We start from the raw sequence: 22,960 nt of genomic DNA on the forward strand, positions 1-22,960 counted from the left end.
TCCACACGTCTCGGTACAAAATGTGACAACTCCTGGGTAGCAATGAGCTCATTACATTCGCTCATCAGTTGTTGTTGTTTGAAATGACTTTTCTGCGTCGACGAGCAAGAGCTGCGATCCAAATGTTCCGGGTCGCATGAGCGTCATGCGGACGAGCTTCTAAGCACGTGAGTACCGGACCACCGGGTTGCAGAAGAGTACGGTATTAGGAAGGGTAATGAAAAAAATCTGGGGGGCGTCAGTTACTCACACACTCGCTCTTTGTAGCGGGGCTCGACCACCAGGCCCCATAAAGCGAGCACTTTTAAATGCGTCTGAATTTGCAGAGGTCAGCTCTGCGGTCCTTGCGGTGAGCACGTCCTCACAGTTCCGAGGTTTGGGTTTCCAATCTCGGCTGCAGCCTTCCTGGATGGAGTTTGTGTGTTCTTACTTGTCCTTGGAGTTGCTTTTCTGCAGGTACTCCCGAATTTTGAGGGTGTAATGATTTTCATGTTTGTGTGTGGTTTGTGGTTGTACGCCCTATTCAACATTGACACCCCCCCCCCCCCGCCGCTTCCCTACGTCCTTTCTTCACCTTTGAAAGAAGCATGTGTGCGTGCATGTGGGGGGGCTTCAGCAACATGAGAATGGCAAGGAGAGGGGGAATGTGAAGGAGGGGTTGCGGGGCACCATGTGAGAGGGGAAAACATTGTGATATAAGCGCCTCTCACCTAAGTGGCTCGCCCAACTTCATTGACTTCACAACACAAGGGCTGAGGGCCTTGGCAATCACAAGCATAACATGCCTTTTGTTGCGAAGCCCCAAAGTCGGTTTCTAAACCCGTCCTTCAACTTTGCTTTTGACGCAAACACACGCGCGGTTAAACGCCGCGGCTCACTCCTGATCCCGCAGGAGAGCTCCATGCCGGAGCGTCGCGGCTGCAAAAGATCCACCCTCGGCCTTAGCCAATGCGTTGGCTAGCTGCGGAGGCTAGCCATTCAAACGGCCTCTCCCCATACTTTGAGGAAGACGGGCCCCCGGTGTTAACCCTTTCAAGCACGCTCAGATGGCAGCTGGTCAGCATGAGAGCGAGAGTAGGGAAGGTTGGAAACATTTGACAATACAGGCTGAAATATACTCCGACTGCTTCACATGAATTTTAATGTCTCAGACAAAGCAAACAAAACAGCCCTCACCCCACCGCCGGCTTCATACAAAAAAGCCCCGCGGCACAAACGTTTGACTCCGTCGTTCAGAAGCGCATTCGAGAAATTCTTCGGGATCGGGGATTGAAAGAAGTCATCTCAGGTGTTGAGTCGCGTTCGTCACGTCCGCAACCCATTAGCCGATTTGTAAACTTAATTAAGGTGTCTGACGCCTTACTCCGATTTGTAAGTAAGCCCAAATTAGTTCATCGGCTTGACCGTCGCTGCTAACGTTGATCCTTTTTGGGAACGAGCTGTTGGAATTTAAAATATGGAAGTCATTAAAATGGCTCTGCGTGTCCTAAAAATGATATACGGCGCGCTCCCCGAAGTGAACGGAATCCCAGTTCATCACAGGGGGTAGATTCCAGATCCAACTGCAAAAGTTCAAAACTCGAGCTAGACACCATACAAAAATCTTACCAACTCCACATCCACACAATTCTTTTTCAAATAAAAATACTGCAAGTTATGGATTATCGGTCCGGCTGTCATCACTCAGTGCCTTTAAGAGGTGGTGCTTGGCGGGGCGATGTGAAATCGGCGAGCTGGACAAGGAGGTGACATTTGTGCGTCAAAAGCAGCCTTAAAACATCAAATTAGTTGTCATTGGTGAACCGAACGATTGTTAGAGTACACGGCAGAGACCAGCGTAATTGACATCGGAGAGAGACGATCGATAACCGGGGTTAATGTTTGACAAAACAGTCAACTGCGGGTTTGAATGAACATGAAAGTAAATAAACAGCAGCCGTCTACTGGCCTTTTGTTTGAAACGCGTAGTCGTGGAGCTCGAAAGTTGGAGACTACAAATGGATGACAGTAAACACAGGGGGGGGGGAAAAAAAAAAAAAAAAAGGACCGCCAGTAAGTCAAATAGACGCCGGTGGCTCATCTGAACGAGACGAACTACGCCGAAGCACAACGTGGGCCGAACCCGCGAGGGGCCAAACCGTCCGAGGACATTGTCAATTCCTCTGCAAAACATGCTCATCTCTGAATTATCACCTCGATTCTTTTGCGTGAAGCATCTTTCCTCAGCTCGGGTGGTCCAGATGATAACGTACATTTGGGGCGCATATGTTGTGCTACGTTTTTAAAAAATATATATATATATATCTGTGCGGCCCCGTACCAGATGGACCGGTGGACCACTGATGTAGTCCAGGTTTTCAGGACCGTCTATTCAATAGCCGATACAGTATCGTATAATGGTTTTGGCATTACAAATGGGCCGAGTCTGACTTAAAGACTACCTCCAGACCGAAGAGCTTTTCTTCCAACCAGAAGCGCCACCACACCATCATATCTTAAATCATTCGATGGTATGCTTTTCAATCTGCCATGAAGCAACCACTTATTCAAGGGCTTGTGCGTTAAATTTATATCAAAAGGGCAGAAAATGCAAAACGGTGTGAGCGGCAGACTGCTGGATGGTCATTAAAATTCCACTGCAATGACACGGACACTTTTTACTTTCTTCTTTTTTTTTCTCTCTCTCTCTGAATGTCCAGAGGAAACAAATCCAAGTATGGATAAATAAAACGCTGCAGTCACACTTGCAGATATCTTATGTATTGATTTTTTTGGGGGGTCTCCATCCTATCCCTTTTTTTTTAAATAAAGACAATTTTGAATTTGAACTGATTCTGGAAAGCCAGTCGAAATAATCACTTGTGACACCTTTCAAGGATAAACAACACCTTGACTTGTGAGAATTCAAATCATCCACGACAACATTGAACAAACATGCCAAGAATGTGTTCGACTGATTAAGTTCAGCACATTCGGAAAAACCAAACCAAAACAAAAAAAAAAACATGACAAATTCTAATCAGAAGAGTCTATTAGTTTTGTTATTCTTGGTACACCTGGCTCATAATGTCTTCTGATTCAGCAGCAGAGGCGGCGGGCTTTGGCCGAGGACACGGGGGGACAACAGGTAAACAATTTCATTAGCGGGCTCCGCTTTCCACTGATCGAGAACAGAAAAACAACACGAGGAGGAGGAGGAGGAGGAGGACCGCCACTTTTTGTTTTCAACGCGCTGCTGTTGTCATCGCCACCTGAAAGCAGGATATGCAATTTGTCCGTGACTGGAATAGAAATGATAAACACGTGTCGCAGTGATGGGTCATTTGGGCCCCCCCGCTCGACAGGCAAATGACGCACGAGATGGCCCCCTGCGTCTTAACTGGCTTCCGGGCCTCGCTGTCAATCGCAACGTGGGAAGAACAAGCAATTTGGACACTAAGTGTTGACTTTGAGAGTCCTGACGACACGCCAAATATTTCAAATAATGGTCGGGCAAAATTCCATACGCTGGAACTGCAAATGCGCCGTTGAGTTTACGCTCATGACAAGGCAAACAAAGAAAAGCCGACAGTCAACCTTGCGCACGGATCGGAAGGCTGCGGCGGGCGCACGGCAAGCGGCGAAAAAAAAAAAAAACGCCTCTCCGCCCCGGCTCGCGCCGGATGCCTGAAATGTCCGGGATTCCGCGGGGTTGGCTTCAGTAGCCGTACGGCAAAGAGTTCGCAGGGTGCAGCTCCTGGCGAGTGCCAGAGCGGTGTAGTCAGCTCAGAGGAAAACACTCACGCTATGAGCTCACGTGCGTGCAGACGGGGGGAATCGAGGCGAACAGAACACAGATGCACACTGAAGAGAGTGAAACCGAGCACTTCAAAATACTCAAATGTACCGACCGATTCAGTTGGGTGGCTTTTGTTTTCGCCTTACTCAGCACTCTCATTGACACTCGCGCTCGATTTCAGCCCAATCGTCAGCACAACAATCAATCGCGTCATTTAAGATTTATTCCTTGGCGTATTTTCCTCAAACAGTGGAACGCTGAACTCCGAATGAGCCGCCAAGTGCGTCATCTACAAGATAAATTTCACAATTCCTGGGGGAATATTTCACATATCAGAATGTTTTTGGCAATTTGTTCATCAAAGGGTAATGCAATCCAAGATGTCCAAACTTTGCATCTCTTTATCGGCAACAATGTCCATTCAAACCGAATATGACGAAAATCGAATCTGGGCTGGCAGCGTCAACAAGACAAATGGGGGCGGCACGGCTCATTGGTGGATTGGTCGTCTCCCAACCCAGCAGTTGTGGGTTCAATTCCCGCCTCTCATGACCATGTCAAAGTGTCGTTGAGCAAGTTACTGAATCACAAGTTGCTGCTGATGCTTCGTCATCAGTGGGTGCACGAGGAGACAGCGTGAAGCGCTTTAAGTGCCTCGTCGGCGGAAAAAAGCTCCACACGAATGCAGAGCCATTTTTTTCCCCAAATACTGTCTTTATTTCTTCGGGTGCCAAAATCCCTTCCATCCCAAACGGATCAAGCGTCGTCGTCAACCTGAAATCCTCCCGGAGCAGCCTCTATCCTTTCATCTAGACCCGTCATCAAAAATATCTGCTTCCGCTGGCCGGCTCTCACGTCCATTCAGAATCCCACAGCGGAAAAGGTGCAACAAAGATGGGAAACAATCAAGATGAACACTCCCGACGACGACCATCGTCCGGAGTGAGGAAAGCGCGCCGGCGCCACCGAGGACGTCGGCAGGAGCTTCGCGTGGGAGCGAGGGGCCCCGAGTTCGGCGGCCACGTCAAGTGACTTCGTCCGCCGCGGTGACCGTTGGCCTTGCTATTCCTTCCTCAAGAGAGTGACGGATGGCTTCGTGCGCGCGCCACGCCGCTGCTCTTCCTCCGTCTCCTAGCAGCAAACGCCAAACAATACCCGACCCCGCGCAAAAAGCGACGTCCATGTGTGATTTATACGCCTCATCTTATGCACGCACTCTGAACCCGGAAAACTCCCATCTTGTCCACACGGGATGAACCTTTCACCTCGTCTTCTTCTGTCCACAAGGTATTACCCAATCAGCAGGAAATCATTCATGATGCAACACGCGCTGGCAAACGGCCGCCTCCGGTATATCGACGCCAGGCTGAGGAGGGTCATTAAAACGGGCATTCAGGCACTCTTTTCATTTTCCTCGCTAGCGCGAGATCGTAAAAACGAGCAGTTCAAATAAAGGGATAGCATACATCGCTAGCACACCCTGGAAACAGTGAGGGGCAAATAATGAGATTCGACCGAAAACTAGAGAGCGGCACACTGTTTATCGCCGCGGTGGAATGGCTAAAGTTGAAATGGTTCGCGCATCTGCCTCACGATTCAGAGCCGCATGATCCAAAGCTCAGCTCTAGCTTTCCTGCGTGCACAAGATCCTTGATTTTGCTTGATGTTATCGTGGCAGGTTTAGAAGTTCAACGTTTTATGATGGCATCAGATTTGGATGCTAACGGCTACCACCGTGACACTTTTGTTTTGATTAAATGAGTCCACAAAATGGATTAAATTGCTGAAAATGAATTAGAACACTCCAAAGGTTCATCAGGGCTTCACATCTCAGAAAGTGGATTCATATGTTGAACGAAGCAGGAGATGTATTGGTCTGCTTAAACTGAGACGCTGACTAATCGACCACGGTCACGTTGTCCGAACGAACATCGGGGCCGAGGTTGATTTTGCAAACAGCGGCCTGCTTTCAACATGACCGCGCAAGTAGGATGGAAGAAAACTCAATGAGAGTCGTGACGAGCGGCGATCACAAGTACAGTCAACAAGACGCTATCCGCCGCTGTTGACGGGGCACGTGTTTGCGCAGGCGACTCGGGCCAAATCTGATCAGCGCGGCTCACCGCCGTCTCGGTTCGCCACTTTGCCCAAAGGATGAGCACGACTCGGCCGCGGGAGGGAAGCGGAGCGATCTGCGGCCGAGTCCTGATCCAGCTGCAGAAGAAGCGGTGGGGAGGAAAAGCAAAGAGGGGACCAAACACGGGCGCTAAGCCAGGTCGGGCCGCAGGGATCTGGAGTCCAATTCTGTTGTTTTCCCAGTGTGACCCAATGACTCTTACAAGAGCTGCCTCATCTCCTCATTTTCGACGAAGCGGCAAAGTAGCGTTACATTGAGAACAAGCGGGCACCAGATAAAGCGTAACATCCAAATTTGTATTGACTCCCGAGTCGTGCCATTTGGAAATGAGCCTGAAGAAGTGGACGCTTTGTGGAAGGATGACATCACGACTTCCACATGTCCAGTTGGGGTTCCGCACATCTGGCTACGCCCTCACGTCATATCTCACCAAGCTTCCAAATGCTTGACATATCTCACAAGACTTCCGGAGATCTCGTCTTACTTCCACATATCTCGTCAGGCTTCCGCGTGGGTGAGGCGCAACGGTGACTGGCGATCGGCGCATGCGGGTCAACATCTGGACCGATCGCTGATGGAATTAACCCTCGATGCCTTTTGGCAGCAAATCTCCTCAAGGGTTTGGTTGAGTGAGCCAAAGAAAATCCCGCATGATTTTGAAATTTGATCGAGGCTGAACGATTATGGAAAATAATCTACCTGCCATTTAAAAAAAGGGAAAAAAAAATGCGATTGATTTGCAATTCCCCCCCCCCCCCATATATATTTCCCATAATTCCGATATTTATAAACATGTGGCATTTCACAAATTCGAGTCTATGTATAAAAATAAAAAAGGTGAAATAAATCCTACTGTACTCACCGGAGAGGCTGATGAAGAGGCAACAGAGCTTTCTTTCTTTGCTTGCGCCTGTGTGTGCAAGCTAACCGTTCCACTCATACGTACATACTCGGGCTGAACGTTGAATCGCATTTGCATGACAATGGCGATTTCACAAAATGCGATTTTGTCATCGCAAAGACTGCGATTTAACGGGTCATTGCTGTATTGAGAAGCAGGGGGGGCGAAAGTGGGGTGGGGGGGCGCATGGGGCCGCGGAGGGCTTCAGATTCCGAGCGAGCAGAATAAAGGCTGAAGAGCCAACGGCAACGAGCGGGAACCAGTGAGTGATCTGTTGGCAATAGTTGTGCTCAATTAACTTAACGGTATGCGCCTGCGTTGCCAGATTGTCTTTCCAAACAAAAGTGTCTTCATTTGATCAAATTGTTTTTACACTCTGATTGAGTCGCGGTTTGTTAAGTACAGCTCAAACAAAACCCGTGTTCTGCATCAGGTTGCTTTGTCAACGGTCGGACCGCATACTATCGTCGCCGACGACTCGGCGACGATCGCTGCGCAAAACCAAAATAATTCATCGTCGTCTACCGTTGAATCGAGAGCGTTGGCTAAAGTTAGCCGTGTTGGAATGCTAGCGTCGTGTGATGTGCCGGAGTTTGCTTCGGGTGCTTTCTATTTCGGTCACGGCTTTCCGCGGTACGAATCGGGATCTCAATGCGACGCCGCGGCCGGCCACTTAGCACATCGATGGCTCCTCTCAGCACGTTCTCGCGCTCTTGTTTTTTTGGGGAGATGCTCTCAGACGATATCTAGAAGTTTGGCTTGCCCTGTGACCAAAAGTCGACTGCTGCCTCGTGGTGCCAAGCAGTTCAAGTTCTCGGAAGAATCTTGCACGAGGGTGCTGTCCCGATACCTTTTCTTGCACCCTTACGCAACACGGTCACCTGCACTTTAACAGCTCGTTTCTCCACCTGCGCGCGCGTGTGTGTGTGTGTGCGCGTTGCCGTATCTCTGATGGCTCTTGTAGTGCTTCAGTCTAAGCTGTCGTGGTTGTTCTAAGTGTCATATGATTTATGGACGTAAAAATGACATGAATTACTGTTGCAAATTTGAAATAAGGTTAATATCGAACAGGGACGTTGTTGTGAGATCAGCACAATTTAACATTTGAGGCTTTGGATTTGTGTAAGCATGCCCACAGTTTGGCATTTGACATTGCAGCAGCACTGCAAAATTTCCACCTGCCAAGAGTTTTTTTCTATTCCCTGACCGAAGTTCAGCTGTAATTTGTCATGTTTTCTTTCCTGTATTTTTTTCAGCAATACTGTGACCATATTTTACTGCACTAGACCAAAAGGATGCTATCGTCGCATGTAGCCGAAGCGTCAAGTCTCTGAGCACAGAGACACCCCTTCACGGCTTTGTTCGTCAAGCGTCTTCAAAGGGGGTGGATCGCGTTTGATTTCGGAGGGTTTGAGTTGCACGACGATGAAGAACTTACTTCTCTGGCAGTGCCTCTGCGTCCAGCAGCGCTCGCTGAAGTGTCCGTTGATGGTGGTGGTCTGGCAGGTGGTCTTCCCCACAGACGCCCCGGGGCACACGTCCCCGCACTCCCTGTCGTTCTTGTTGGCCACGATGTAGTTGTCTTCCACCGAGTCCAGGATCTTGGACCAGTCCAGCGTGGACAGGTAGCAGAGGTCCGGGTTCTTCTCGATCCTGACGGCTCCCCGCGTGATGTTGGTCAGGCTGTGCAGGCCCAGCTCGCGCAGCTGCAGCATCTCGAAGACCACCAGGGCGTAGTTGAAGAACAGGTTGTTGCCGCGGATCACCGTCAGGTTGGGGAAGAGGTCGCTGAGGCTCTCCATGCCGTACACGCGGAACAGCAGCAGGTAGTCGGTCACCACCGTCAGCTTGGGGAACGCCAGACCCCGGAAGTCCTCGGGCTTGGTCCCGAACATGAGAATGATCTTCAGGTGGCCTTCGATCACCGTGCAGTTGGCCAGCGACTGGAGGTTGCTCACGCTGTTGCGGATGTCCTTGCTTGGACAGACTGGAAAGATGAAAAGAAAAAGAACGAGAAGTTTAAGAATACAAAAGAACGGAGTCGCTGCACACAGACACACGAGTCTTGAGCCCCCCACCGACACCCGCGCGATCGACGTGGGACCAAGAAATGGGGATTGCGTTATTCACGTATGATTGCTGACCAGCGGCTTACTAAAAGTGACTCACGCCTTGGGCAAGAAGTCTGCTCTGGAAAAGCAAGAGTCGAAGGAGTCAGACATAAGGGAGAATAATAGATCTCTTGCTAATTCGAGGGGGGGGGATATTTCACCGCAAACTCTGCGGCTATTTTTTTCTGCCCGTGATGAAGAGCAGACCGTCTTTGTTGACATTTTTTTTTTTTTTTTGTTTAGCGATTGCATTTCTGGTGCTAAGTCACTGTCAAGCGTGGAGCGCTGCCATGTGAGCCGAGTCCTCGGTCTGGCCAGAGATGAGCGTGAGGACGCCTGAGCTCATGCGTTACCTCATTTTTTTTTTTTTTTATTTCAAAAGGAGCCTGTAAGCCACGGTTTGTGCGAGTGGCATATTTATGACGGTGGGGGTGCTGGGCAGACACGCTGAAGAACCCAACGGCTCGAAATTCAGGTTTGAGGAGTGGCTAGCGAGCCACGAGGGTCTTTCCATAAGACAACTACAAATAACTTCCAAAGAAGAGCGTTCACAAGCACATGCTAATCGACAGATGGCGCTATAATCGACCACGTATTAACCAGCACATTAATACGCGCCCTGCCGATTGGCTGCATCGGGTTGCCTTTCTCTATGGTGTCCAACTGGAAGCGCTAACGACACAATCACGGGTGGCTCACTTGCTGAAAACAAGACGTGAGCCCTGTGGTGGCAGACTTGCGGACCAAAGCACCAACGGGCCCATAAAGAGCTTAGCTTACGTAAGGCTCAGAAACGAGCACGGGCCAATCGCTCGGTGAGAGTAAACGCGCGACGCATGCCTGGTCAATTTGACAACGCACTCTTTTTGTTTTTTTCTCCCAAGAGAGTCGCTAAATTCAGTTTAAATTCATCTCTCCTTTTATTATTTATAATTTTATCTGTGGTTTTATTGTTCTTGTTTTGATTGTAAAGTGTCCTTGAGTGTTTTGAAAGGCGCTTATAAATGTAATGTATTATTATTATTATTATTATTATTAAGAGTGGATCAGGCCTGATCCATCCCACTTCTTCCACATCTGCTGTTGGCTGCGCAGGTGCAACTTGGGACATTCCAACTTATAGTTCACGAGTGTGCAGGCATACGGCCCGTGTATTTGTTTACCGAGGCAGCCACCGGTGAGCCGGGTGTGCGCGGGGTCAACCGGTCAGATGGAAGGTGGCGAAAGGCGTGCGTGCACCTCTTTATGGCCGAAAACTCCTTTGACACCTTCTCTTGCAACTCGGCGGCACGCAAACAACAAGAGCATTTATATATAACATATACATAAAATTACAATTGTGATTTAATAAATTAATTAAAAAAAAAACATTTTTTGAAAAAGAAAAAGTGTAAAAAACATTTCGCAAGCAGCAAACCGAGTGCAACAAGAGTGAAGAGCCACAAAGAGCTGCGCTTTCTGGTGCACACCAAAGGAGTGAATGGACAAGCGTACAATAGGAGGGGGCGCCGCCGCCGCTCGTAAAACATGCACCGAGTGACCCCCGCTCAGAAGACGAGCGAGCCGCCGTCGACGTCGCTCCTATCAGTGTTCGCTTTCAGCTGGGAGAGTATTTTTAGCAACGGCCAATCCAAGCCATTGATAGCTAAGCTCACTGGAAACGGGAACACGACGACCCAAATGTGCGAGTGGGGAATTTTGGAGAAAGACTTCGCTGGTCCATGTGCGAACATTTAGTCGTAACTTTTGCCACGGCTCGTAAATCTAAAAGGACGTGCGCCAAAGGCACGAAATAGCTGCATCGCAGGTTATGGCAACGGGACGCGCCTTGAAGCAAAACAAACAGAGAACTTTTATATGAGTAAAAAAAAAAAAACAGTCGAATCTAGTTTAACTGTCATACAAGTGAGGAACTCTGAAAGATGAACCATTGTACAATAAAACTCAAATAAAAGTAGAAAACCGGTCACCCGTCGATCGATGATGCAATGCGATAGCGTCGTATACTTTTAAAAGGCTGAATTCATCATGACGATGTAAGCGGACAGACGCTTCCTGAGTCAATTGCCTGAAATATGATTTTCATCACACATTTGTTTTCCTCGTCACTGGCGGTGGCATCCCCAAAAAAAAAAAATGCGGTAAAAACTCAAGGAAAATGTATGGCCGCTGTCCATGTTTTACCCGATGGACATTGGTCGCAGACGAACACGCTTGATCGATGGGAACGTGCGCACGCGCACACACCAGAGTAGCCGATAGGATCATGGATTTAAAACGAGGCGTGAATGAGAGTCCTCATTTTTCCACTTTTAGGACATTCCCTTGCACGGCAGAGGCTCGCTCACCAAACGTTGCTATGGCAACGGGCCGAGATTTACGTACAACAAGGCCAGACTGAAAAAAACCAAAGCTCTTGACGGTGCTGCGAAGAATCATCAATGAGCCATGAGCAGGGAGGGCTGGACTTGAGCACAGGCCAAAGGTACAAAGCAGGTCACAAGACCAAGCTAAATTGAATTGTGCTCAAGTAGGGGCACGTCGCTGTCGCACATGTCCACGCACAACCGGACAGTTTTTTTTTTAAATGGCTGCAAGCAGTCTAGTCTGATCCCACCAAGGGAGGTGGATGGCTGGCGGGGTAAGACGTTGTTAGGCTGGTGTTGAGTATGTGTGTGTGTGTGTGTGTGTGTGTGGCGGGGGGGGGGGGGGGTCCTCCCTCAGAGGGCCCCTGAAAACGCGGGAACACAAGCAGTGGGGAGATTGCGCCACTTCCCTTTTCAAGGTTTCACTGTTCTCTTTGCTTTCCATACAAGTCAGCGAGATTCTTTCTTACATGTGATGTTATCATCCGCGCCGAGCTCGCAAAGAAGTGCAGCCAAAGCTTTGCTTCACTATTGGGGCGCCATTCTACTTCCTGGTTGCCAACCACAAATATTGATAAGGGGTGGGCAATTACAATGGATAGATTTTTTTTTTCTTCTTCTTCCCAAAAATCGACTGGTATTCCTCCCTTTTCTTATTGCATATAAATTGCCATTATTTTTGTTGTTTCGCTGATGTGAATATTTTTAAATATATTTTTCATCATAACAACAATTTTTAATATATTTTTTTTAAAGCAGCTCACTCTCATATTGAAGACAGAGGAATGTCATCATTAAATAGATTAGAAAAAAAGAGAACAATTTTCGCCACTTTTTTTTTTGGCTTCAATTTAATGGACATTTGCTGCCACTTCTGGTCTGTTGCGCCTTGGTCATCTGGAGGAAGTACAGTATACGACTGACATATGGCCATCCTGGAGACCGTCTCAGTTTCTCAGTAAGCCGCAGTAATATCGGCCGCCCGTCACGAAAATAAAGCAAATTATGCCTCCGACTATTATCATCTGTCTACATATGATGCTAAACCGCTAAACAGCTTTCCGTTTCTCCTTTTTCATGTCGACTTGAACAGATCCGGCGAGGCGACCCCTGCAAAAAATATTTCGGACTTGGAAGCGCAAACATTCCCACCATATGATTTTGTTGGTCTTAAAACATGTGATTAAAAGACATGAAATATGCAGCATGTCTTCGGCAATGTTCGGCCAAATTACTTTCCTACTTCGATTTTTCTCATCAACAAGCTGCGCCTGTTGAGGAAGCGCGATACAAATAAAGACGTATTGTATTGAGTTTATCCGTGAGTGCTGCTGCTGGTTTTATTCTGGAAGGTTTCTACTTCCTGTTTTTGTTCCCGGTGTTCTTGGCTTGAGGACTTTAATGCGGATCTCGTGTGTCCGCTGTGAGGCACTTGAGAATGAATTCTTTTTAAAAGAATTGTAAATGGATTTACAATATCGACCGCTATGCTAGCTTCCTGCGCTAGGCGCCTGCTGCCACTTGCATGTTATTTTGGGGAATTTAAGCTTTAAGGTGTCACAAAACATCACTGAAAGTCGCGGATAGTGGAATGCTCAGGAGGAGGCAATTTTGGAATGCATTCAATTGGCAGCGCTGATGACTAAAAGCTTCCTCTCTCAACAAGCACCTGAGAGGACACTCAGCCACTGGTCGGACGGGCTTATGAAGAGGGTTTCGTCCTCAGGCCCTCCACTGACGGAGTGCGGCGGAATTGCGCAACTCCCTTTTGATTTACGTTGCAGAAATTCCCGCTCGAGTCGCTTTGATGTCATTGCTCGCTTTGAGCTGGGGTCAAAACGTCACGAAACCATTGGTCCTTGTAAAGCCGCCTGAGACTTCAGGCAAGGGACGGGAGGTGCTGTTACGCAACATACATGACTGGCCCCAATACGACACTTGGTCCACTCATCGACATATCAATGAACGCCGACATTTGCACATTCGCCAATGGACAAAAGAACCCTTTTTGAATAGCGATGATATTTGTTCAACAACAAGTCGTTCCATTTTGGTGCACATTCAGCCATTCTCTTCAGCCTGCGCCCCCCCCACTGAGTGTGAAAATGATGAGCCAAGTCAATCTTGAAAATCCCTTCAGATTTTTGCCGGTTTGTGATGTCGAAATTAGGGTCATTAATATATTGTCACCACCACATCGGGTTTCTTCACCCACGGCTTGGAGACGAGCCTGGGTGAAGATAGGCCAACTTCAAGCAACCGACAAACCACATGAGTTGTTTTGTTGGAAGCGCAGATTAGCAGTGGCTAACTGCATTAGCCTCAGGCACTCTTATTACGACTGCATGTGCCACAAACACGGATCGGAATAACAGTAGGCAAGTATAAATTTTGCGTCTTAGTGATGAAGTGCTGCCTCTGAGAGTGAAAAATGAATCTGCCAATTTCAAACCATTCGATTGGCCACCAAATTTCTTCCCTTTGCACAAAGCTAATGCAGCGGGTATATACCGGTGTTATTTATTTTTTTAACGTCGCGAGGCAAAAGGCGTCGCATTAGTTACAAAAAACACATTCATCATAATGGTGAGTTACCCTTTTAATCATTTGTTTTTATTTGTTTCTATGCCAGTCTCTCTTCTTAACGTGAAACCGGTCCTCGGTGCAAAAAAAAAAAAGCCGGCGATAAATTTTATGTGCCGAAAACATATGGTCGACATCTTTGTGCTTTTCATCACCAAATAGTCGACGACAAAAAAAAAACAAAAAAACTTGAGTCCTTCAAACCCTTGCTTTTAAGTCTAAGCTCATACATTGATCACTCAATGTGTTTTTTATCAGCTAGCAACAAACAAATGACTGTAAAGTCACATTGCATGAGTGCAAAAGTTACACCGGCTGGCTTTGAGAATTGCGCAAGGGGAATAATGTTGGCTTTTGATGATTCTGTCAACAAGGTGTTAATTTTACAACAACGTGCTTGTTACTGCGGCTGGCATTTACAGTAGTGCCCAACAGGCCGGGCCGCATTTCACTCACAGCCCTATTTACGTGGGACTTTTTTATTTTTTTCATTCAGACAAACAAAAAAAAAACGTGCCTGCCAATTAAGAGATAGTGGAGCCAAGTTTTGCATTTTGTAGTGAATCATCAAACTTTGCTCTGAAGCTGCGCCAAAGAGCCAAGTGACAACATTTCACAACTTTCATCATTTCGCATCACCAGTCTGACCAGTCTCGCCAGGTGTACTGCTGGTAATCGACTTTATCTTTGTTCTTTTATCGATGTCGGCGACTTATGCCGACAGGCAATTGGATGCTCGTCTCCGAGATGGCAGAAGGTCCAGTTAACCAGTGTGACCAACACAATCAATAAGAACTGTTTTCAAATACACGGGCCAAGATTTGAAACTGAACTGAAGTTCATTTGGGAGCAAATGGAGACGGGATCATCATAACTTCCATATATTTGTGAAGCATTTTTTTTCTGGTGGTGTGCAGTCCGTGGAAATGTGTTAAAAAAAAAAAAAAAAAAAAAAAAACAACTTGGAAAAAAAAAGGCGGTTTCAAGCTAATATTGAACAACTACCAGTGTGGTTTGCACCATAAGTTCAGGATCGATTTTTGTGCATCCTGTTATGATACACTGGAGTCAGGTTGCGCCCAGGGCTAAATATATTTGTGTATATTTCCTTAAAGCTCCCCCATAAGGCCAAATAATAAGAAAGAAAGCCGTTTCCAAATAGAAAGAAAAAAAAACTCGACTTTTTTTTTTTTTAACCCTCACAGGCTTAATGGAAAACACGCTTGACATTGCATCCTATTTTCCTTTACAATTACAAAGGCCAAGTGAGGACGTGATGAAAACTGATGGAGAGGATTAAAAGGGCAGCTTTGTTGTCATGCCAGGTACGCGGGCGGGGTCATCCTAAAGACAGCGCCCAAAGAGAAACGGAATCATCTGCACAGATTCAAAAAAAAAGAAAAAAAAAGACTTACTGTGCATCTGTTTGAGTGCCGTGTGATATTTACGACATTATTATACGCTGGCTGGAGAAGTGCACAGTCAGTCATTTGCAGAAAGGCACATTTTTCTGTCCGACCTAACTATTGGCGCTGATCCTATCCTATTTTTGGGCTCTTTTTGCAATGCCCTAAAATCCTGCTCAAACGCTCTCCTCCGTGATAGCGAAGGAAGAAGCTGGCGTCGGCCAACCGGCCGACAGCCGCCGTCCGATTTGACGGCAAAGAGCAGCGTGAGAGGAATTCAGTACAGGCCAGACAGGGCAGGCAAAGCTCTTTGTGGGGTTGTCGTCAAACAAAGCGGGGCGGTAAACCTCTCAAGATGATGCAGAAATAGGTGTGGATGGCACATAGCAGTGGTGGAAGACGTTAATGGCGAGCTACAGTTAGTGCCCAGCTAAAGATTCAAGAATCATTTGCGATATACGGACACTACAGTTCAAATTTTGAGGTCACTGAGCCAATGAAAGTATCGAAAATTTCGATACTTTCATTGGCTCCATATGTCGCTGGCACAGACACATTATTTGAATGAAATCAATAATAATTGGGGGACCACTTAGGTGAAGTTGAATACTTTGGCCACACACATTACATCCATAGTAGAAAAGCACATGGGTTCATACATTCATGAAAAAAATAAATACAAATAAGTAAATAATGCTATCAGGAGTTTATGATGTCGCATTCCTTGACCACGAGAGCGAGAAACACAACACAAAAATGTTTAAATTGGCCAGAGAGTGAGAGCAGATTATCCGCCCCCCCCCCCACACTTCCCCCCTCCCCACCGGCATTCTCAGACTTCTTAGCCAGGAGGGGCAACGGCGACAACAATTTGTTTACGGACACAAACAGATGATAAGTGCCCGACCTTTGTGCCTTTTTACGTGCACGAGGCGCCTGGGAGTTACAACATCGTCAATATGCCGTCGTGGCCAAAACAACAGTGCTTATAGTCAAATGTCAACTGGCAAGACTGAAATTGACTTCCGTCAGTTTGACTTCTTTTATTTCCTTATGGATCACGACAATCCAGACGTGTCGAAATACTTTGCATAAAAAAAAAAAAAAAAGTCTCCCCACGCGGATCCCAGGTGCTTGCGACGTAAGATAATGAGACCAAGATGAACCATTTTTTGATTGTTTCCACCTTTCATGTGACCTACGACCTGCACATCTCCATTAAAAAGCAAAGGGAATTTTTTTTAAAGGGGAGAATACATAAATAAATAAAATGCTGAACCTCAAATGATTACTTTGTTGTAGCGGTGTTGGTGTTTTTGGATAAGAGCCATCAGTAAAGCTTGGAACGATGGCCAAAACGTTCATCCATGGTTTCATCAGACCGTAACACATTTTCCCGCATCCGTCTGGCAGATTTCAAGCGTTTTTGTTTTTGTCTTTGCGAGATAAGGCTTCCCCTCTTGTCACCCGAGCCCACGGCCCCAGACACATGAAGAAGACGAGAGGTTGCTGTCACGTGGACTAAAATTCCGGCAGCTCCCTCAACGCTGTCGTTCGGCCTCTTGACTGCTCCCCTGACCGCTTTTCTTTTCGTCTTTTCGTTAATTTTGGAGAGGCGTCAAGTTGGCAATGTCACAAATTGTGCCATATTTCCTCCTCTTGGTGATGCATGTCTTTACTCTGTTCCACCGTTAATCTAATGCCTTGAAAATTCTTTGGTACCCTTCGCCTGATTGACACCTTTGAAAAATGTGGCCCGCCTTCTGATGCCGTGGAAGCGGCCCGTGTGGTCACACGCAACCACAAAAATGCCGAGAAACGCCTACTAAAACATCTGAACTTTATTTGGGGTTAATGAATGGCACTTTTAAGGGTGGAAGACGTGTGCCAACTCCCATTTGACACGAGTTTAAATGATTGACTGATTAACTCTTGACGCAACCACATCTGCAATTTTATGACGGCGCACTTTATCTTTGTGGTCTATTTTCACTTCCCCTCTCGAAAAGACTTCTTTTGTGTTTGATGAGATTAACAGATATAAAGTTGAATTTTAGTAAAGTCATTCAGTTATCCGTCACTGCTTCAAATTAATTCAATTGTAATTCATTGACCAAGTACTTTATATAATACATGAAGAAATGTTAAGTGTACATCACATTGTGTATTTTTTTTGTATTATTTTCAACAAAGCAATTGAACAATTATTTCAAAAGATAAAAAAAAACACTTGAAAAACTACTACATTTAATACAAGTAAATCATGTAGAATAGTTTAGTGTGAATAAACAATTCATTTTTAATTTTATATCATTTTTGCAAAAACTAAAAGAAAAACAATATATTGGTAGACAAAACAACTTTTTGAAACATTTTTATTCATAAGTGATCAGGATTATTTAACCAATTATAATAAATGAACGGACAGCTGTGTCAAATTGTTGGTGTTACTCATGTTTCATAAATCGATAAAGAGATGAATTCATAAAATAAATACAGAACTGTAAAAGGCATACATACGCACAATGTCTTATTTTTGCAATATTATGTGTACTTTACTATTCATTGATAATAAATCAATTGACTCAGTGATTTCGAAAGGGTGGTGCGAGAACCACCATTGATATGCGAAGAACGGCTGAATTCAATGCTCAAATTATGCAGAACGTGACCTTAGCTGCTGTGAAATTTTTGTTTTTTACTCGCTACTCCAGTACAGTATGGTGATTAGACCCATGCCGCAATTTATTGTCGTCAATTTTTTAAAATCATCTCTGATGTTCTTTCATCTGAAGCTTTTCAATGATTGGGTTGCTGTTCTCCTTAATTTAAGCAGCTTTCCTTTACTTGGTTACTTCCCGATACGAGGGCATTTTACAGCCGCCATGTCTCTTCATTGTGTTGCTTCCATTGAAATTCAGCAGACCGTCTGCGGACAGCGTTACCAGAAAAACTATTTGCAAGAATTAAAACCTGCCTGCGAACATCTTTGCAACCTTTTACGAACGCTGCCGAAAACCCAAAATTCACTACGTTTGCAAGCATTCACTGTTCGGTGGAATACCAGCTTTACAGTAAATCAATAAATTCAGTGATTTTTTTTTGTTTTTTGTTTTTTTTAATGGAAAACGGGCTCCCTCTGGGTGGCATGCAAAATATTCAGTGCCAATGCAATTCGGCTGTATTTAACTTTTTAATGCAATACAATTGTATTTGATATTTAAGACCTGTTTTAGAGTTGTTGTTTTTTTTTCTCAGTTGGCCGAATTAAAAGTGAGGGAATGTGAGCCCTCGGGCCACACTTTTCCCACCACAGGTACCTAATGTTTACTTCCATGCGAATTACATAGCGGAGGGAAAAACATCATTGAAATTGAATGGTTACTTACTCTCCGCGGTGGTGGTCACGAAGCAGGCTGCGGCCAAAACAAGAGCCAAAGTCCGGAGCCACATAACTGACTCGGGCTCGAGCACCATCCGCCAATTTGCTGCGAGCCGTCAGAAAAACTCCCCGAGTAATCCTTCTTGTGACGAGGGAGGGGGCACAAAAAGGGAGGGCGTGAGGGGGTGTTGTTAGGGGGTGTAATTCTTCTTCAGGAAATTGTTTTGCTTTTGCGGCGTGAGCCAGCAAGTAAACAAATATAAATCAACGGCATCCCGGAAGATGGGCGGAGGAACGAGTCCAACGTGTTCACTCGAGCTACTGCGGCTAAAGCTAAGGCTAAGCCAACCAGCTACGTGTGGCTTCTCCGCGGGTTTGTGGCTTCGACCCAAGCGACCGAGAGAGCGCAAAAGCGGATTTACCTGGCAGCTAACGCGAGCCACCTGGAGCTAACAAGCTACCTGTCAAAAGTAGCCAATCCCAGCCAGCCAACCAGGCCACACACGTCAAAGTTTGCGCCGCGGACACTCAACGCCACACTTTGCCTACAAAAAATGGGATGTTACGTCCACATAAATGTGAAGTATTTACACCGGGGGGAAAAAAGCATTTTGTGTCATTCCGTGCCGTTTAGCCGCTGTGAGTCCAGATCGCTGGTGCCACGCGTGGCGTTACGTTCGCGTGAATTTGGGAAAAAATCAAATCGTCCCCCGAATGCGCGTCAAATGTTGGCCAAAGCATGGCAAAAGGGTTGTCCTCGTTGTACGTCGTTTCTACTCCTAACTCCGAGGCGTGCTCCAGCGCTGAGATTTCCGAGATTTCCTGCAGCTCCACGCGGCAGCAAGGGCAACTCCACGTTTGTTTGCTTTTCACGTGAACGTCGCACCACCCAGTCGCGACTCGACTGCTCTTGTAAAATGGCAGACAACGCAGCAACTGGAGTAAAGTCGCACTTGTTCCTTTCTGTTGTGGAGCTTTTCAAAGCCCCTTCGTTCTAATTGCACGGGTGGAGAGAGGTAGATGGTCTGTCTCCCAGGGTGTGTGCGTGTGTGCGTGTTTTTTTCTTCTTCTCCCAGGCAGTAAACAAACGCTGCCAGGAGAGGCAGATGGGCTCCCGGGGAAACACGGACTGGAGTTTGTTGGATCACAACGGACACTCCGTCAATAAAACACTTAAGATGGTGTGTGAAATGTTGCCCGCTCGGTATCCAGTGCAGCCTGGTCATCGTGGAAGGGGGATTCCCCCATCTGCGGACCCTTCTCAAGGTTTCTCGTTTTTTCCAAAGATGTTTTTTTTTCTTTAGTTTTTTTGTATAATTGAATACTTAAGTTTGATTAATTAGAAAGTTTCAAAAATGGAATGAATTGTTCTGTGAATAGTCTCTACAGTAATTCAACTTTTTTTCAACACGTCTTACATTACATACCCAGTTGAACCTTTCTCTCTTCCAATGACCACAATGGCCCAGTTTTAAAGATCAAGTGTGGACCCCTTGAAAACAAATGCTTGTCCACCCCTGCTCACTGAGCCGAAGTCTCAGGAGAGTGACGTCACGTATGAGTTTTCTGGACATGCACGTCTGCTCAATTGTTTGTCTTCCTGATGCTCGTTTTCCTCACCAGTTGTGCGTGTCGAATTGCACGCTTTTCCCACCGAGGAGACGTAAATTTGGACGGTGACACTTCCTGTAAAAGTCGTTCTCAAACTATTGTTTGACTTTCTGTCCTCCCACACACGGGTCTAAGAAAAGCTCTTTTATGAGATCGTGGCGCGAAAGCAGCTCAAGAAGGAAGCATGCATTGTTGACTGTGGAAGTGGATGAGAGGTTGTTAACGACGCTGCCGTATCCAAGTGACACCAAAAAATGGTCAAAACAAAGCAAGATGGATGCTAACACTCAGAGTCTGATGATGAGAGAGAATTCCAAGCATGTTGAAGGTAAAGACTATACAAGTGGACCATCTCCAAAGAGCTTGATGTTCCCGTTACTACAGCTTCACATATCAATCCGAAATGCAACACTCAAGGGGCTGTAGTCAACCTCCCCGGACGTGGCCTCAGTTGGAAAACTGATGACAAATTGAAGAGACGCATGATATAAATGGTAACAAAAGAGGCTAGAACTTGAATAGGTGTACCAACAAAACATTTGGTTTAAGACCAACACCCTGCCCACCCCCATCCCCTTTGAACCAAAAACAAAGGTGCTCGCATCGGGCTGGTGTGTGCCCATGAGTCATTTGTTTGCGTGCGAGCCACAAAAACACGTCGATAGTTCCGCAGCTATAATGAGACTAATCTGAGGCCCGCGGAAGCAAGTTCACATGGGTACTCCGCGTCCTCTCATACCGCACGAGCTCGCCTGACCTGAAGCGGACACGTGATTTTGAAAGTCGTTCACTATAGCTGGCAAATTAGCAGCTCAAGTTGATGGTGGCAAACATAACAAAAACAGCCAAGTGAGAAGAGCTGAGATGTCGTTTTCCATGTTCCTGTCTGGGATCACGGATGGCTGCGGGGGGGGGGGGGGGGAGTTCACATGGGTACTCCGCGTCCTCTCATACCGCACGAGCTCGCCTGACCTGAAGCGGACACGTGATTTTGAAAGTCGTTCACTATAGCTGGCAAATTAGCAGCTCAAGTTGATGGTGGCAAACATAACAAAAACAGCCAAGTGAGAAGAGCTGAGATGTCGTTTTCCATGTTCCTGTCTGGGATCACGGATGGCTGCGGGGGGGTTCACACATTTTAACCAGAGAGGGTTTCATGTTCCCCGAATTAATTTTCGACGCTGATTTGAAAAATGTCTTTACATTTTTTTAGCACACCATTCAAACAAATATTTACATTGCTTTTAAGTTTGATGTATAAAAGCTAGCACAGTATGCATTTTACCAAGCGTTATTGTTTATGGCCTGCGATTGGCTGGCAATCGGTTCAGGGTGTCCCCCGCCTACTGCCTGAAGACAGCCGGGATAGGCTCCAGCACCCCCCGAGGAGGATAAAGCGGAACGGAAAATGGATGGATGGATGTTTCAGAAAAAAAAATCCGCCTGTTGCTGAATTTAACTATTAAATCCTAAACATATATTATTAGATTACATTATATTGTTTTTATTATATGCTGATAATGATGATTAAGAAAAGCTGGTCTCGAGAAAAAAAAACGAGGTCAGATTCGGAATCAATGCTAAAAAAAAAAAAAAAAAAAATCAAAATAATTAAACAGTTTTGGTCCAACAGCGGCAATTTAATGGTCACACAACGGACACTCCGTCAATAAAACACTTAAGATGGTGTGTGAAATGTTGCCCGCTCGGTATCCATTGCAGCCTGGTCATCCTGGAAGGGGGATTCCCCCATCTGCGGACCCTTCTCAAGGTTTCTCGTTTTTTCCAAAGATGTTTTTTTTTCTTTAGTTTTTTTGTATAATTGAATACTTAAGTTTGATTAATTAGAAAGTTTCAAAAATGGAATGAATTGTTCTGTGAATAGTCTCTACAGTAATTCAACTTTTTTTCAACACGTCTTACATTACATACCCAGTTGAACCTTTCTCTCTTCCAATGACCACAATGGCCCAGTTTTAAAGATCAAGTGTGGACCCCTTGAAAACAAATGCTTGTCCACCCCTGCTCACTGAGCCGAAGTCTCAGGAGAGTGACGTCACGTATGAGTTTTCTGGACATGCACGTCTGCTCAATTGTTTGTCTTCCTGATGCTCGTTTTCCTCACCAGTTGTGCGTGTCGAATTGCACGCTTTTCCCACCGAGGAGACGTAAATTTGGACGGTGACACTTCCTGTAAAAGTCGTTCTCAAACTATTGTTTGACTTTCTGTCCTCCCACACACGGGTCTAAGAAAAGCTCTTTTATGAGATCGTGGCGCGAAAGCAGCTCAAGAAGGAAGCATGCATTGTTGACTGTGGAAGTGGATGAGAGGTTGTTAACGACGCTGCCGTATCCAAGTGACACCAAAAAATGGTCAAAACAAAGCAAGATGGATGCTAACACTCAGAGTCTGATGATGAGAGAGAATTCCAAGCATGTTGAAGGTAAAGACTATACAAGTGGACCATCTCCAAAGAGCTTGATGTTCCCGTTACTACAGCTTCACATATCAATCCGAAATGCAACACTCAAGGGGCTGTAGTCAACCTCCCCGGACGTGGCCTCAGTTGGAAAACTGATGACAAATTGAAGAGACGCATGATATAAATGGTAACAAAAGAGGCTAGAACTTGAATAGGTGTACCAACAAAACATTTGGTTTAAGACCAACACCCTGCCCACCCC

General features: G+C 46.1%; 1 protein-coding gene across 1 annotated transcript in view; it reads right to left on the reverse strand.

The window, feature by feature from the left end:
- The window catches only part of insra (insulin receptor a), a 37,784-nt gene extending 17,991 nt beyond the window's left edge, over positions 1-19,793 (reverse strand). Inside the window, exons 1-2 of the mRNA XM_019856766.1 lie at positions 18,672-19,793; positions 8,255-8,803 (exon numbers count right to left, since the gene is read on the reverse strand). Of these exons, the coding sequence (XP_019712325.1) occupies positions 8,255-8,803; positions 18,672-18,759 (637 nt within the window). The 5' untranslated portion in view covers positions 18,760-19,793. The remainder of the gene's footprint in view (positions 1-8,254; positions 8,804-18,671) is intronic.
- Positions 19,794-22,960: the final 3,167 nt, after the last annotated feature.

The sequence above is a fragment of the Hippocampus comes genome, unplaced genomic scaffold (genome assembly GCF_001891065.2).
Source record: "Hippocampus comes isolate QL1 unplaced genomic scaffold, H_comes_QL1_v1.1 scaffold105, whole genome shotgun sequence".
NCBI lineage: Eukaryota > Metazoa > Chordata > Actinopteri > Syngnathiformes > Syngnathidae > Hippocampus > Hippocampus comes.